This window comes from Acyrthosiphon pisum, chromosome A1, assembly GCF_005508785.2.
Source record: "Acyrthosiphon pisum isolate AL4f chromosome A1, pea_aphid_22Mar2018_4r6ur, whole genome shotgun sequence".
Taxonomy (NCBI): domain Eukaryota; kingdom Metazoa; phylum Arthropoda; class Insecta; order Hemiptera; family Aphididae; genus Acyrthosiphon; species Acyrthosiphon pisum.
Window position 1 is genome coordinate 14425048 of NC_042494.1, and position 18909 is coordinate 14443956.

An 18909-nucleotide genomic window follows, 5' to 3' on the forward strand; every position below is an offset into this window, starting at 1 on the left:
TGCATTATTTGTTTTATAATAAAAAATAAAAATAATACGGTCAATGGGGGGGGGGGGGGGTTGAACCCCCGTGAGCACGCCCCTGGTCATTAGTCGTCACTGCTTAAAGAATCGTTACTTGGATGTATAATCTAAGTTACTGGATGTATTTATTAAAATTCGTATTAATACATATTTATATCCATATCATCTGGTACTGAAGTGAGCGAAGCCACAGTGCGAGACTATAGTAGGTATAGGTAATCCGTAATACCCGATCTCAGTACACTGTCTGGTGTTTTAATTTTTTATTTATATTGCATTATTGATATTATAATATTATGTAAGTAACACTGAGTACATAATACAATATACATATATTGTATATACGATGTAATAGTTTAAAAAGTACATATTACTTATTATATTACTATACCTATCACTTAATATTCCATATTTCCATCGAACAAGTGTCTACGAAGAAGCAATATTGAGTATGTACAGTAATGTTATTATATTATATTTATATCAATAAATTTAAAAAAAAACGTAGTAAGATATTTGTAAAAAGACGACAATAGTTATAATAATTATAATAATAATAATAAAAAACATAATATTATTTACGATTAGTTTTTTTTTAGCATGAACATACATTAAGCTTTATATACATTATAATACATTAGTTATATAATATAAAAATGAATTCAAGCAAATCAATACAATATAATATTACAAAATTAACTCTTTTTCATTTACAGAACAGCAAGGTTTGATATCGTTGCAGTTCGTGTTTGGACTGTATTGTTTTGGCGTAGTTGGGCCAGGGTGAAACACAGCCGACGTGGGTTGCGGAACGAGCCGTATCCACTTGTTGTGCTTTTCTCGGTCAGCCCTTTCTGAAACCGATTAATGAAAATCGAGACTTATAATTTATTTATCAAATTGTTTATTACGTGCTTCTATATATTTCGAGTGTTTTGAGGTATAAATATTTTCTTTACATTTCATATTGCTCAGACAATAAAATAATACAGTGTACAGCAAGTTTATTAAACATATTTTTTGGATTTGAACTTCATGTAAATATTGTCGTGTACCTCTCTATCCATTGACTTTATATTTCAGTTAAATTTAAATTAATCCATCGTAACGTATTATTAATTCATTATTCGTATATTTCATTGTTTCCATGTTAGTAAATGCATTTGTATGAAATGTTATCCAATTATTAGGATACATAGAACATAGCTGTAGGAAATAAATAACAAACCGATGGAAATGTTGTTTTGTAAATAATTAAATTTTAACGTGTTAAAAAAGATACACCAAACCATCAAAATATCACATTTCACATTATCAGGAAAATTGTACATACATTATACATTGAAATTAGATATGTAATAATGTGTGTGTGTTTGACCTTTAACCGCATGCGGCCCTTGTAGCAATTTTATGTGGCCCACGAGTAAAATTTATAATTAATTGTATGAAAATATAGACATTATGTGTATAAAAACCACGAACTAAGATAGTATAGACTGAAAATAGCGTATTAAAACATTGTTTGTTTATACGTTATTAAATTAATATACCTTATGGGCTATGGCTTACATTTATTAACTTAAATAATCTAAATTGTATATGATTATACATTTTTGTTTAAAATAAAATAAAGTGTATTCAAATTGTGACACGAGAAAAATTGTTGATGTTTATTAATTTTTGACACTTGACAGCATCAAAAAGGTTGCGGGTTCCGATATAGAATATTGACATATTGTACGTTATACCTATGGTGACCGAATATAAAAATGTAAGTTTTTAAAACTTAGCTCCTCCTCTTTCCATTCACTATTCTTCCCGTTTTACCCATGTCATAGCCCATATACCATAGTTCATATCTCTTTCTATAAAAATTGGTTTTTTTTTCATCTGATTACTCTATGCTTTATATTCTGATCGGAGCGAGGAAGCTATTGTTTTTACAATGGTGTTTATTTATTTATTTTTTATTTTTCTTTTTATATCCTGTATACAAAATTTCTTCCAGAAGGAGTGTTTCGATTTCAACATATGGTACCTTATCTTTTAGCAAATTGGATCAAGATGGTACTTTAGAGAGGTCATTTTTCGATTTTCTCAATAGTTATTTAATGCAACGGGAATAACCACCGAAAAATTACGAAAAAATGCTAAAAATAGGATTTTAATTTCTAACGCTTTGTTTATCACCATAGAAACGAACAAAAAATTACAATATTTTAATATTAATTCAACTTACATGATAAAATAAATAATAACAAAATATAAAATACCCAGACTGACAAACCGTCTCCGCTCAGAATCGTTTTTCTTATACAATGATATTATATCATTGAATTCAAATCTAATACAACCATTATACAATGATTCACTTGTAATCTACTGCACAGCAGAGCGACATCCACTTACCTGCTTTTTTATTATTATTATTATCAACTATAAAACCAATTTTTTTGAAATTATAATGTCAACTCATTTAGCTATTATGATGAAAATATTTTGAAATTTAAGTAATTTAAAGTAAGGTTAAACTAAAATATAAATAATTTTAGATTCTGAGCGGAGCGAGAGGAATGTATTGGTTTTACAATGATGTTTATTTCTTTTTTATTCTGTAAACACTTTTTCTCACCCTAAACTTGCTTAAAAGTATCAAGTGTAGCATCTTTTCTGAAAGGTAATGTTCTTGAGCTGGTACTTTAAAGAGGTCATTTTTCGATTTTCGAAACGGTACTCAAAATAAAAGCGGTTAAAAGAGAAAAAACGTACGATTTAATATTAAATAATTACAGACGACGTTTTCTACCAGAAATATTGCTTCAAATGAATAATGACAGAAGACCTTTATTGTTGTATTTTGAAATTTGTTCCTTACGCTTTTAAGTTCGGAAAATTTTAGCAATTTTTGAGCTATTTATAGACATTTTCATTTTGGGAGTTTTTTGTTGTAATTCGGTTAAAAATATTCGTAAAAACTTGAAATTTGGGTTGTTTACTTGTATTAGCCTTATTAAACATGGTAAAATTTTCAAAACATTTGAGCATCTTTTGAGCTTTTTATTATTTGTTTTTTTTTCAATTTTATGATATTTTCTAATTTTAAATTAAAATTATATAAATTACCTATTTTTATAAATTGTTCTTAAACTGTTCTTATAACGCTTTGTTTATCACCAAAGAAACGAATAAAATTAAATAAAAAAGATTCCCTCGTCCGCTCAGAATCGTTTTTTATCGAATGCAATCATTGCATTCAAATCGAATACAGTAAAATTACACTATCCTGTCCGAGGACCGAGGGGACGATGGACAAACATCCACCACTGAAAGTACAGCAGTATACAGTGACCCACTTGTAAGCTACTGTACAGCAGAGCGACATCCACTTACCCACTTTTTTTAAAGGTAAAAAATAAAAATACCAAATGTAAAATTTAAATAAATAAATACAAAACTTTATTATTATGTTTCCTACATATTTACTACAAAAACATAACATTTAAATTTAAAAAATAAATAACGAGTCCTTTATGATGGTATTTTATAATTCAAACATAATAAAAAAATTATTACACAATAATTTTTACATACTTTACAGTACACAATGCCACAATATGAAGATATATGGAGGTAGGTTTTATAAAATTAAACTCAGTGTGTAGATTTGAATTAAATACTCATTTTCTACTTGGTGGATTCATATTGTACAAATAAACTGTAGGTATACATTTACCGTTTATTTTTGTTAACTGTTATTCTATGAATTTTTATCCTCGATAATATCATAGTCACTATCATTGATAAAAAAAAACAGTTAAAAAATTCAATTAACCATGCTACCAACCAATAAGAATGCTTTATGTCGAATCATAAAATATAAATTAATAAACAAATTAAAAAAATCAGAAACATATATGAGTTCATAACATTAAAAAAAAGAGTACGTCTGGTCAGCATATAATGATACTCCATTATTATAAATATTGTTTTTATATTTTTAAAGTAATTTTTCTTGTCCAATATAAATTTGGAGAAATATAATCTATAACCATCAAACGTGATTTTGATTTTAATAAAAAATATTATATTGTCTTTGTAAAATAAATGTATATCTCATATCTATTGTAAGTACACACAACTTGAACATTCTTCATTGGAAGTCATAGACTATCAACTTACTTTGCATCGATTTCTTCTTCTCGGCTTCGCAATTCCAGTATTGCATACAAAACCCTTGATTGTTCTTCGAAAATTCCTTGTCATAAAACAATACAACAAGGGATTGATCGCTGAATTAGCATGGCCTAAAAGAAGTGTAAATGGATACCACTTCATTAAATACTCCTAAAAAAAAAAATGGATTGTATATATCGTACGAATAAATTCAAAATAGTTTGGTATAATAATCGTAAATACCTGATCTAGACCAAATTTATCAAGTGTGATGTCTAAATCTAAAAAAAGTGTTAATAAGTTGTATGGTAACCAACACAGTGCAAATATAACTGCTAAGAAAAAGAGTATTCTTGCTACTCTACGTCTCTCGCGTACCATTCTGACCTGAAAATTAAAATACAATTTTTAATAATATATAGTACCTAAATATTCTATATTATGATTATTATGCTGATCCCGTGCACTTCGTTACCCGTTAAATGTACAAACTGTATATGATTCAAACTTTGTTCAATGCGTTATTTAATATTCGGTGTATGATGTTCTAGATTTATCTTAACTTTTCTGTTGCCCAGAATAAAAATTCTGATTCACAGCAGTATATTATAGGCAATCTACCTGAGGTAGATCGCAGACCCCGTGCTGTTTGTGTATGATTTAACTCTAAAGTATCAAATTTATACCAAGTTTGTCGTTTCACTTAATTCCAAATACGGTGTATTAAAATAATCAATTAATACAAAAACCTAACCTAACCTAACCTAACCGTACTAAGATCTAATGAATAAAAAAACAAATTTAACCCTTTTTAAATTAGCCTATCTTCTTCCCAGAGGTCTGATCTACACACAAACATCCATATATATATATATTGACAAAAATAATAACACAAATCAACAAACATGCCCGATCAACCAATAGCAACCAATATATAATACACTATTATTATTTTTATTTTTTTCTGGACAACCCTTATCACTTAGGGGTATGAAAAATAGATAGTAGCCTATTCTCAGACCTACTGAATATGCATATAAAATTTCATAATAATAATAATAATATTTATTTAGCAAACAAACAAACAAAATAAAAATCGATCAAGCCGTTTCGGAGGAGTTTGTTTGTTTGAAATTTTTTTATGAAAATATGGGAAAGTATTTTATTTCAAACTATAAAATATTTTGATATTTAAATAATGGCCAAAATTAAAACCAGGTTAAATTAATTACTTTAATAATTAATAATCAATTATTGTGTACTGTAAAATATAAACATCCGAATAACACGCCGCAACTTGTTTTTCTTATAATAAATTATTTCATTTCTGCCAAAACATATAATATCTAGGTACCTAATAATTAAAAACCAATTGAAGTCATAAATCATAATACATATTATATACCTATTAAATATATGTAATGTATATATATAGAGTGTTTCATAAATATGGACGAAAACTATTTAGGGATAACTTTATTACAGAAGTTTTCTTACAAAAACATATAGAGTTATAATACTCCGATTTAATTAGTGTGAAACGCACACCATGACTACGGTGATAAACACGAACGGCACTTTACTCTTGTTTATAATGCGTTTTGAGTACTAAAATGTGTTTCTCAACATTAAGACGCACCGTAATATTGACAAAATAAACAAAATCTCGTAAATCATTAAAAATGTTAAATCGAAAGAATATTATGGATTATAACAACAAAAATAAAATCATAGCTGTCATGAAAGCAGAAGAAAAACTCATTTAAATTCCGTTTATGGTTATGAAACACCCTACCGTCCCTGTCTATATTATAATATATTTATTAACCTGTTGAACACTTATCATGCCCTGCTGGTCATCAAATGGTGGTCGTACAGCCCATAGTCTTCGACCCATCAATGTGTAGGCTCCAGTAACTAGAAATCCAGGTGTAGCATACACCAGAACGAAACACAGAATACCTGTAAATTATAATGGATTTTTACTTTTTATTACGCGTTTTACTTTTTGAATATACTACATAGATCTATATAGTACGATAATCACATGTCCAAAATGATAAACGTGCTATCCACTTTTAATATTACAAAATAAATAATATTAATTCAACAAAGTAAGTACTGTAGAAATAATGATAGTAGCGTATAGAAATTACTACAATTGAATTGTATATATTTTATACATTTTTTGTAATTATATTCTGTTGTTGATACATATTATAGATAGGTGATAGGTAAGTCATAAAATGTACCATAAACATGTTTAGATAACGTAGACTTTGCGTACGGGTGTCCCCAGTCCTCTATACACCAAGCCAAACCATATCTGTGGACAGCATCAATTAATATTGGATCATCTCCCAACTCCACAGATTCTGTTTGACGGACCCATAAAACTGGGCCAAATATAGTCATGGACACAAGCCATAAAGCAAGTATGACCTGTAAATAAACAATTAGGTACATACATTTAATAAGTAAATCACAATTAGGTGACCGGTAACTAGAATGATTTTTTAGATATAACATTAGAAAATGGTTATACATATTCCATTGATTCAATTTATGTTCGTATGTATGAAAAAATGTCTAAAATGTGTTGAAAAATTATAGGGAATACCCATATAATATTATTGATGAGTATCTTCTTATCTCAAGATAAATGTAATAGTATCACCGAGCAAGACTTTTGGCTGTAGTTCCATAAAATAAAATACAGAAAGTGAAAGTTTGACTGGTGAATATTAAAATTTGTTATTTAAATTTTAAATGAAAAATAACGATTTTGTCTCAAATTATTTTAGAAGTTTTTTCGTGATAAAAAATAAAATCAATTTTTAGAGAGGAAAAATCTACTTAGTATATAGAATAATTTCAAGCTATTATATTATTACTGCAGGCACTACCATAAAGTGATGGTTTTTTGGTTTTTTTTTTAATTGTTCATCAATCATTTTTAATTCTCTGTATTAATAGGCTTTCAAATGTAATATGGGGACACGTATCCTCATAGAAGCTTTTACAGCAAAAAAATATTGGAGATATAAAATCATCATTGTTTATAATCATTCTTCATTAAGACTTCAAATTTTGACCATGTTTAATATTCAAACGAAAAATAGCGTTTATCACTCAAATGATTTTAGTTATTTTGTTTTAATTCAAAACAATATCAACCACCTAGACTATTCGTCATGTAAAATGTAAATTATTATTTTCTATAAGTACACAATCCGATAAAGTTCATAACATGCATTGAATTAGTTATGTGTTGTTTTTAGCGAAACTTAGTTTAACCAACCAAATCAAGAAAACACTAATAATCATATAAATATTGAACAATACATAACTTTCATAACTATTTTGGTTTACTATGATTTGATTTTAAATTTAACGCGTCCATAAAAATTATGAGATAGGAACTTTTGAAAAGTTGAAACCATTATAAAGCAAAAAAGAGTTCCTAAAAATAAAATCTATAGGTACATTTATATATTATTCTAATATAGTGCGCTCAAATAGAGTGCTGCAACTACAGAATATAGGTCCCATGGGTGGTAATTATGTTGGGCCTCTTCCTAGATTAATTTTTGTTGCAAGACTTACAATCTGTAAGCACCAACATTTTTAGGTTTTAAAACCCGTTTTACTTCAGTTTGTGTGTATATATATATAACTATATACCTACCTATAACTGTAGTATATTATACAACATTTATGAAGTACCTACGTAAATATGCAGTTTATATTGTATACCTAGTACCTACTCAAAATTCTAATACTCAATGGACTCAGTGTTTAAATAAATATTTTATCACTTCGATATAGTTATATATTATAACAAACTTGTTTGCATTTTAAAAATGTCTTTTTTTATTTTAAGATACTATAATAATTATTAAAATTACACAATTTTTTTAATAATATTAAATATTGGATAGTAAATACATAACTTTTAACTACTTAGATATTACTTTTTCTAAAATAAAAAAATACAAATTCATACAAAATATCAGTTTTAATACAAACAATTCATTTTTCTGGCTTTTACATTTGCAAAAATATTTATTATATTGTCTACATCTATTTCGGTAGTTTGGAGCCTTTCAATATTTAATATAGCTGAGCTAGACAATCCATCCTGCGACATGGTACAACATAGATAATTTTTATTACTTTTAGTTTTGAAAACGAACTTTCAGCAGAAGCAGAAGTGACTGACATAGTAATAAATATCATTGTAGTTGAAAATACATCAGAAGAAATAATGATAGATATTTTATAATAATTTTTTTAAGGTCACTCATTTTTGAAACAACAAATCTCTAAAACTTAATAACTTACGCGTAATGTCACTATTAATATCATCATGGTACTTTACTATAAAATCATATGTCGACTCAAATAAAAGTTATTTTGTCATTGCAATTATAATATTAAACGGTATTAAAAATCGGACGCCCCATTATTATTCTTGAATAACATGAGATATTAATTTATAATATTACTTTCGTGGAGCGTCGTCGTCCATCGTTGTTATCGGCCAGTTGTTATTCTTCCGACAAGACGACAAACAAAGACACTTGGATGGGAAAAAAAATAGAAGGTCAACTCAAAAATAGATCTTATGGATGAATTGATTATGCTTCGAATTCCGAAACGTTGATACCCACCAGTTTCTAACATAGTACAAAATACATGATTCTACCTAGTACCTACCATCATATTATTTAAATGCACATAATATCTCATATTATTATACCTACTACACCCATGTCCCAACTTTAAAAAAAAACTATTTTTATTGTGAGTGATTTAGTTGTGCATTTCTAGCGCTTGCTCCAGGCTGGGCTCAGGATACCCCAAATGTATGTAATGCTTGGAGGCCGTGTGTGCTCTGCATAGGCGGATATATGGTCACATCCGTGGGGGGGGGGGGCTTAACATTTTTGTCTTATCCATTAGCGTAAACATACATTTTTAACGCTTCAACCTACTAACTAGTGGCTACTCAGTACTCCTACTTTATTACAGCAGAGGCACCAAGTTTATATAGGTATATTAAAATACACAATTTATTTTAAAATCTAGTGTGGTTTTTTACATACAGGGGAGCTTAAGCTCCACAAGTCCTTCCAATATCCGTCTATGGCGGTCTGCACACCCGATTTTCACAGCACTGCTCAGTGTGCACATACAACAATGGTTTGTTAATAGTCACAGGAAGTGTACTTCAAGAATATTATATTAACTTTAGGTTTTAAACAAATTTGTTTAAATAGTCGTAGTAAAACAAATTTATAGCCAAATGTTCAAATGTGTAAGTATGGTTTCTGAAGTGCTTACATTGTATAGTTTTATTTGTCCAAAGCTTGAATAAATCTACAACTCTGTACACGACACTCAGTATAATAAATGTATAATTTTAACATTGTATGTGTGTCATAATATTGTATGTGAATGTTAATGATATTTATGTAAAAGTATATATTTTTTAGACACTATAATACGCATTCAATAACACTTGAAAGTTAAAAACATTTTTCGAGTGGATTACTTTATTATTATTATATTTACCCGTTTTGTTTAAAATTTGTTTGAAATGTATTAATATTTAAAATACTTGATGAAATATTTGTTTATAAAAATCGATAGGATAATTTTATAGTCAATGTAAATTAACGAACAGTTCTGAGCAAGGTTATCTGAGATAAGTGATAACAGGTGATTTCCAATAGCTACAGGTCTCTATGCGTGGTAAAATAATATTGTACCACATTCATATTGTACGGCGTAATGTATAGGCAATATAGGTACATTACTTAGATCAATCACTTAACGGATTAATATTTAAAATGTTTATTTGAAGTAACACATACTGTTAAACTTTATAATATTAAAGTAATGAACATAAATTCAAAAATTAGAGTTTCGTAAGCTACAATTATTTTAAATAATAAAAAGTCAAATGGAGTCACGTATCTGACCGGGCACATTCAAACACATCGTTTTTGATAACCCAACTTGTAATAATGCTTGAATATTTTGGAAAAAGTAGAATCATTTAAATTCTTGTTTTTCATCTATAATATACTTTTTGTTTTACAATAATTTGAATAGACATTTATTTTTAGCTCAAATATTTGATTACAGTATAATATCATTGAAAGTGTATATTAAGCGTGTTATATTAGGCTGTTTACTAAAGTCTCAGTTCTAAATTCTAACTTAAACAATTTTTTTTTAACTCAATTGTATTATTTGTATATTTTTTTTATCAATGTAATATTTTTAGTACAATAAAAATGTTTATTATTCTTTCATAACATTACATTCAACTTACATATATGGTTGATTTTCGATTCAGTACTTTTCTGAATGACATCGAATGTTCGATAGCTAAATATCTATCTATACTCATTGCAGCTATAGTGAAAACGCTTGCTCCAACTGATACACCTATAAATAAAATAAAACACCTTTTAAAAAACCGAAATTTAAAAAAATCTTTTATGACATACATGTATGTGTAATGTCTATACATTCACATCTACTTTATATGTTTATTACATACATTTTTTTTAGTTGTTACAACTTGTGACACTACAATAAAATATTACTATATTTCAAAAACTGTACATGAAATACATGAGTAATTTATTGTATGTTTTAATTGTTAATCATTTTCTAATAAATAACAATTAGGAAATAATGAAATTAAATTGGATGATTTATTCATTGGGCCACAATTGTTATTGTGGTATTTGAACAGGTGCGTTTCTACTTTAACATTATTTAGGTAAATTTTATTTTATTTTATTTTTTTTTGTTATTGTGGGGTGCATAATATTATTATTATTTTGGGAATAATGAATAATGATTATCAATATGACCACACTTGGACTATCATAATATTTTTCTCAATATTAAATCATAGAACCAATTCATTGTTATCAGAAATTTATTTCTATAGAATTTACTAAAAGCTCATTGTTTAAAATATTCGTGCATCAATATCTTTTTTTGAAAATGGAAACAGTTTTTCTACCAACGTAATAATTTATCGTTTTTCAACAACATTTTAAATACTACGCCGTCCATTTCTACGGTTTTTTTCCTCTATAGTGAATATAATCCTTGCGTTTTGAAAGCTTTATCCTAGTGCCTACTCAGTACTCATATAATACTTGGGCAGTGGTACTGCATCCACGTTTATGTTTTGTTATTTTATTTTACATTAGCATATTAATTGGTTCAAATGTAATTTAATTATAATTTCCCCATGTAGAAATTGTACACGAATGTAAAATCTTCTATCTGTTATTAGGGCGTAAGTGATTAATAAATCACGCAACATAATGATGCAAACAAAAAATTATTCAAGGGAATTAAACAGTATCGTAAGTATTTTTTGGTAGGTAGTTGACGATTTTGGCTTAAAATTGATTAAAATCGCAATATATGTATAAAAAAGAATATTTGAAAGTTATATTTTATAATATTAAATAACGATTTAAAATATTAAGCTTGTATCGAAAACTACTTTTATGTAATGCGTGTTTTTAGAACGGAAAACCTTTTAATGGTAATACTTAAAAGTTATTTGTTTTTCTATTGTATTAATCTATTTCATCTCGCTAAAGTTACTTGTGGACTTTTACTAATCCCTCTAGCCTCTGGTAGAAAAAAAATAGTAAGATGGTAGAATGTTTTTTCCACCTTTTTGTTTTGCAAGTTTCAAACTTTAATTGGAAATAGTTATTTGTTTATTACTAGATTACGGTCGACAGTGACGAAGTACTCAAAAGCAATTATTTTAAGGGTGATTTTATTTAAAATCATTGGCACTAAGACAAATATTTGATTGTATTGCATGTTATTCCTTATTTGCATTGCATGAATGTTGCTAAAAATTAAAAAATTAAAGTAATAAATATTGATTGGAATTTGAAAAAAAAACGTAAAATCGTTATATTATGTAAGGTTTAGGAATTGGTTATTCCCGGGAACTTTTATTATAACTTTAATTATTTGTCTGGTATTCCTTAAATTTTCAAGAAACACACCGACATTTGTAGGAATTACAAAGCATTTGTTGGGATGAATTATGGCTAATACATCATATGAATATAATATATATAATAGGGTATTTAATTTTAATATTTAAGCTTTTTTTTGCTACATTTTATTATAAAAAGTACTTCAACTGTAAAAATATGAAAACAGAACAATAGGTTTCAATTGGGATGTATATATAATGTACTAATTCTGGTAAAATCGATATGTCTTATTATAATTCTCTGATTTTTTTATTACATTTATACTAAAAAATAAACAAATAAACAATAAACCATGTAGACACAATTTTTTTATATTTTTAAATTATAATATTTATTATTAGTTATTACATTCATATATACATAAATAAATAACAAGTTAACATAGATGTCAGAAGATTAAGAACAAATACAAGAAATACTTGAAGAATAAGGGAATATTTAGAAAGAGAATCTTAGGGGTACTATAAATAAATATGTTTTCCAAAAACTATATGATAACTGTCGGAAATAATAAAATGAATCAGCATGAAACATTTTATATTTAAGGATTGAAGAATTATAACAAGGTTCTACGTAAGTAGTTCATTCTGTAACCGAAAAATCTAAAAAAAAATATAATATAAAAAATCCTAGGCTGACAAACCGTCTCCGCTCAGAATTTTTATTCGTATACAATGTTATTGTATCATTAAATTCAAATTAAGCACCATCCATTACAGTCACTCACTTGTAAATCTACTGTACACCAGAATGACAACCACTTAGCCACTTTTTTTTACATATTTAGATAGGTACTAGCATAGGCGCAAATAGCGTTTGAGATTTGGAGGGGCTAATAGGGCTAATAGGGCCTTACTTTGATAATATTAAATACGCTTAAAACAAAATGTAGGAAATGTTTGAGGTGGCTATGGACATTTTTGGGGGCTTAGCCCCTAAAGCCCCCCCCCCTATTTGCGCCTATGGGTACTAGATAGAAGTATTTTAATCATATAATGTTGAACCACGTTCTGTCGAATGTATTAATTTTCGTTATATTATTAGATTCTGAGTGAAGTTAATTGGTTTTGGACTGATGAGTGTATTGTTTAGTATTTTGTCTTCTATTGTTTTTATCTAACAAAAAAGTTAAAAACAGAAGAATTTGTTCTGTTATAAAAGTTTTCTATATTTTTTTTTATCGATGAAACAATTTATTTTGTTGAAGCTAAAGAAATGTTTTGTTTTCGATTTGTCATAGTAATTCTTCAAAGATTTATATGCATATTTCGTTTAATCATATTTTATTTTGGGTGTAGCTATTTAATCACCGATCAGTTTCCGAGCATCCTGAATTGGTAATTGACAAATCGCATTGTGTGATCTGAGTTTACAGAAAAACTTCTGACAAATTTAGAAAATTGGATGGTAAAAATAATTAAATTCAGAATATATATAATATTATAATAAACTTAACATTTTTCACAATTTTTGAATAAATAAATAAATCCATTAAAATACTTAGGTTTCATCTTGGATCATATTTTTGCAATACAATTTTATTTTTTATAAGCTAAATATAAAACATTTTAAATAATATATTTTTAAATATATTTTTTTAGTTTAGATTCATATTTTTGAATGAGGTGATTTATGATGTATGCCCCATTATATTCTGGTCTAAGGATCTTTGTTTTTTTTCTTATTGATTAATACGTCTATTTTTACAAAATGTACAACAAGCGATAATAATATTATATGCGTAGAAAATATAACCTTTTACACAATAGTGTAAATACAACGTGTCATATATTTATAGTTTGATGAAACTTTGTTATACAGGATGTCTTATCGTATTTGTCCTCGTACGTCCTATCCGCCTATATCTACAGTAACATTTCTACCCGCTTGTTGTCATTTAAAAATTATACTACTATTCAAGCACTTACTGGAAATTAGTTTTCAAGTTACTCAATTTTTCAAATAATTTACATAAATTAACTAAAAATTGTCTATATCCTGGTATTTTAAAAAATATGACATCAAACATTAAAATTGTTTTATTCTATGTTATGCACTTTGCAGGCAAACCAAAAATACCATCAATTACGAAGTATCAATAAACGTGAATCTCTGATACTGCTGTAACAATTTTACAAAATCATATTTAAAAAAGTGGATGTCGCTCTGCTGTACAGTAGATTACAAGTGAATCACTATAATGAATGGTGTTAAATTTGAATTCAATGATATAATATCACTGTATAAGAAAAACGATTCTGAGCGAAAACGGTCAGTCAGCCTATGATATTACTAAGTATATTTGATAATATTATTGTGAATAAAGTAATTTATACATAACTTATTTACGCGGAACCTTGCTTTAAAATGTCAATCCTTAGCTATAAAATTTGAACATTTAAAATTTTTAGCTACAAAATAATTATTAAATTTTGTCAAATTTCTAACTTTTAATGCTTGTAAAAAAAAATTGTGCCTATTTATTTTTAATATTTATCAACTGCTATTGTAACAATATATCAGAAGCCTTGCATTAAATTTTCACGCTTTTTTACACAACAAATACAATTTTATCGATATTTATAAAAAAAAAAAACTACAAAAATTAAAAAATGACAGTGTCAGCTCAAAAACAGCTCAAAAAGAGTCAAAATATTTTCAAAATTTTATAGTATATAGAAAATGAAAATATAAATATTCAGTAAGATCTTCATGTATCGACAGTTATTCGTTTTTGAAAAACAATAAAATAACAAAACCACTACATGAGAAATCCAAATATTGTAAAAATATGAACTTCAAACGCTCATAAATATTTAATTTGATTTTCTTGTAGACATTTTTTTTCAATAAAGTTAGGAAAACTTATGAATAATCTTGAATTAAATTTTCAAATCTTAGATTTGAAAAGAAAAATTTTTATGAATTCTCAACTCAAAATAATTTGCTAATTTTCGTGATTTTTCCGTATTTTGTCAAGATTTTAACCTTAAATGCTTATAAAAAAAAAACTGTGACTAAGGATTTTTTAATATTTTTCAAATGTCATTATAACAATATAGTAGGAGCCTTGTATTAAATTTTCAAGCTCTTTTACCCAACGAATAAAGTTTTTACATTCATAGAAAAAAAGACTAATAAAATTGGAAACTGAAAATGTTCCTAAATAGTTCAAAACAAATCTAAATATTTTGAAAATTTGATTGTGCATAGAAAATGCGAATATAAACAACCAGTGAAAATGTCATGTATATACGTTCATTTGTTTTAGAGTTACAACAAAAACCATAACTGATTTTGTGAGAAAACCGATTTAGCGTAAAAATTCCCGTTTTCCTTAATTTTATGTGTTTTATATTATATAAATATAATATTTCGTTTATATTTATATGTTGTTGTGTTTATGGGAATTTTAAATTTTGACCTTCCCAATACATGAACAATATTCACTTTCCCATCGAACAAGATACTGAAGTTGAAAATCGAAGTATGATTTCGACTAAGTACTTATCGTATACAAAGACACACAAATGAAAAAAAAAACCCAAATCATTGTAAAATCAATACATTCATCGTTCCACTCAGAATCTAAAATATGTGTATATGCCCAATTACAAGTAGGTCTAGACACATGTCTAGAGTTTACGACAGTATTTGTAATTATTACAGTGACAGTTAATACCACATAATATTATAATAGTATAATACATAAAGTAACAAATAATAACATTATCAGTAAATAGATAGGTTTAAGTATGAGTGACTTATGTGAATGTTTATAAACAAAAAATACCACTAACAGAAAATATTTAAAAATATAGATAATATAACAATGAAAATTGAACTTGAAACGTAGGGCATGTAGTATATTGTAATGGTTATCCAGCCAAAAGACTATTTAGGTAGCAATATAATATTATAATTGTAATATAGAAATAAACATCGGATAAACACCACCATTTCGGAAACAAGTAATTAATTGTTACAATATAATTGTTATCCTCTTGTGTATAATATATATTATTCATGTGAAAATAAACAGAATATTTAAGCATCATGATATATCATATTAATTACTTAAAACAATCATTGAAATATAGTCATTTTACTGGTATTTGTTGAGTTATTTTTAGTAAATAATTTTATTTCGCAAAAGTAAAAGTATACCAATGTATGATCTATAATAATATAATATTCAGTTACTTATTGTGTCAAACAAGGAATTAAAACGTTTTGAAACGTTTTTCAAGTCAACGAAACGATAGGGCCAACTCACTATCCCAACCCTCTTATCACCCAACTATCATTTACAACTATTCCCAAAAAAAAGGCTAAAAAGTAAAAAGTCAGTGATGTCACGTGACCTGATTATCTAATGTATATAAAATAAGTATATCACTTCAGTTATAACCATCATTATTACTTGATGATTACTATTTATTTATTGTATTACTATTATAAGTTAATTATAATAGTATCATTATTTTACTAATTAATATTCACGTTTAAATACTTCCGCTGGGAGATCTCTTCTCTGTCTATTTATTCCATGGCATTATTTATTATTTTAGATTCTGAGCGGAGCAAAGAAGCTATTGGTTTTATAATGGTGTTTATTTTATATCCTGTATACAAAATTTCTACCAGAAGGAGTGCTTTGATTTCAAAATATAGTACCTTATCTTTTAGCAAGTTGGATCAAGATGGTACTTTAAAGAGGTCATCTTTCGATTTTCTCAATAGTTATTGATAATGCCACGGGATAAATCACCGAAAAATTACGAAAAAACGCTAAAAATGGGATTTTAATTTCTAGCGCTTTTTTTATCACCATAGAAACGAATAAAAAATTATAAAATTATAATATTAATTCAACACACATGATAAAATAAATAATAACAATATAAAATACCCAGACTGACAAACCGTCTCCGCTCACAATCGTTTTTCTTATACAATGATATTATATCATTGAATTCAAGTCTAATACAATCCATTATACAATGACCCACTTGTAATCTACTGTACAGCTGAGTGACATCCACTTACCTGCTTTTTTTTATTACTTAAGCTTATCGTTATAATTGAAAAAGATGGCATAATGAAGAATTTTAAGAAAAGAAAAGAAATTTATCAATCCATTGGCATGCTTCGGTTTCATAGAAATAATATATATAATGACTTGATTCATCTTGTGTCCAACGTAACCTCCAGATCGAGTATTATGAGAATTAGTGGTTTTTACAATAGTTCACATATCTACTTGTGTCAGCATTGTTACCTACATAGGTACGTAGTAACGTATAGTATAGTTTTGGAACTAAACTCTTATCACTAAATTATAATTTATAACTATATACACAATAACAAAACGCAAACACAAACGGAAAACACATCCCCTCGCTTACAAGAGACTTTACACCTGCAGTACAAGTGTACATATTATTATTTTTTTTTTTACTTAAACACTTGGATCTTCATTTTTTACTGATATTTTGTTGCAAAAATATATTTTGCATTCAATTTTTGAGAAACTAAATAGTGTATACAAATGTTACAAGATATCGATTGACCAGAGTTATAATATTACTATACCTTGTAAATACGATGTCAATTTGCACATAGTCTCACCGTACAGCCATAAACCGGTCACTGACTGTCCAACGGCCATTGGCATGCATATGAATGTCACTAGAAGATCGGCGATGGACAAGTTCACCAAAAAGTAGTTTGTCACACTGTAGACATTAAAAAGAACAGACTTTAAGATTACTTCGTATATACTATTATAAATATAATTTTTCTGAAATGGTACAATAGTAATGAATGGGTATTACAATATTACCTCTCCCCACTTTCGATCTCTTTTACTAGTTATAGAACCTATACGGTTCTTCATATTATCACAGATTATATAAAACATAATATAATATAATCTGTGATATTATTATATGTAGGTACTTATAATACTTATAATCATAGGAGCAAATTGGGGGGGGGGGCTTTAGGGGCTAAGCCCTCCCAAAAATGTCCATAGCCTTCTCAAACATTTCCTACATTTTGTTTTAAGCTTATTCAATATTATCAAAGTAAGGCCCCATTAGCCCTATTAGACCCCTCAAATCTCAAACGCTATTTGCGCCTATGCTTACAATAGGTACCAACTCATAATACGCCCAATAGATTTATATTCCGATTTTACCCTGCATGTTGACAAAATACAACAGTTATCTACTCTCTATTATTATACCTAGGCATTAGTAAGTTAATAGTTATCAATTACCACCATACGTCGTTAATTAATGTTTGATAAAATATAAACAAAAAATGTTTACCCTACCATTTTTAACTTAAATAGATGACTATGGTTCGTGTTTATTTAATAAGTATACTGAAACGTGATTGTTTCTTTAATTATTGTAGTATGAATTATGAATATTATTGAAGTTATTATTGTTAGAGATGTTATAGAGATAGAATATTTGAGCTTTTAAAAACTTTCCTGTTTCTACAGTGTTATAACGTTCAAATTTCCGAGGAAATGGTACTAATGTCTCACTGCTATCTGTTTAAATTCACGGAAATAACGCTACCAACTGATTCAATTATTGCTTAAAGACCAGCTTTCATAATTTATTTTATTATAATACGT

General features: G+C 27.3%; 1 protein-coding gene across 1 annotated transcript in view; it reads right to left on the reverse strand.

Moving 5' to 3' along the window:
• Window positions 1–272: 272 nt before the first annotated feature.
• The window catches only part of LOC100570431 (gastrin/cholecystokinin type B receptor-like), an 18825-nt gene continuing 188 nt past the window's right edge, over window positions 273–18909 (reverse strand). The window contains exons 2-8 of the mRNA XM_029486170.1: window positions 17853–18060; window positions 10541–10656; window positions 6450–6639; window positions 6026–6159; window positions 4441–4584; window positions 4204–4368; window positions 273–878 (exon numbers count right to left, since the gene is read on the reverse strand). Coding sequence (XP_029342030.1) covers window positions 735–878; window positions 4204–4368; window positions 4441–4584; window positions 6026–6159; window positions 6450–6639; window positions 10541–10656; window positions 17853–18060 — 1101 coding nt within the window. The 3' untranslated portion in view covers window positions 273–734. The remainder of the gene's footprint in view (window positions 879–4203; window positions 4369–4440; window positions 4585–6025; window positions 6160–6449; window positions 6640–10540; window positions 10657–17852; window positions 18061–18909) is intronic.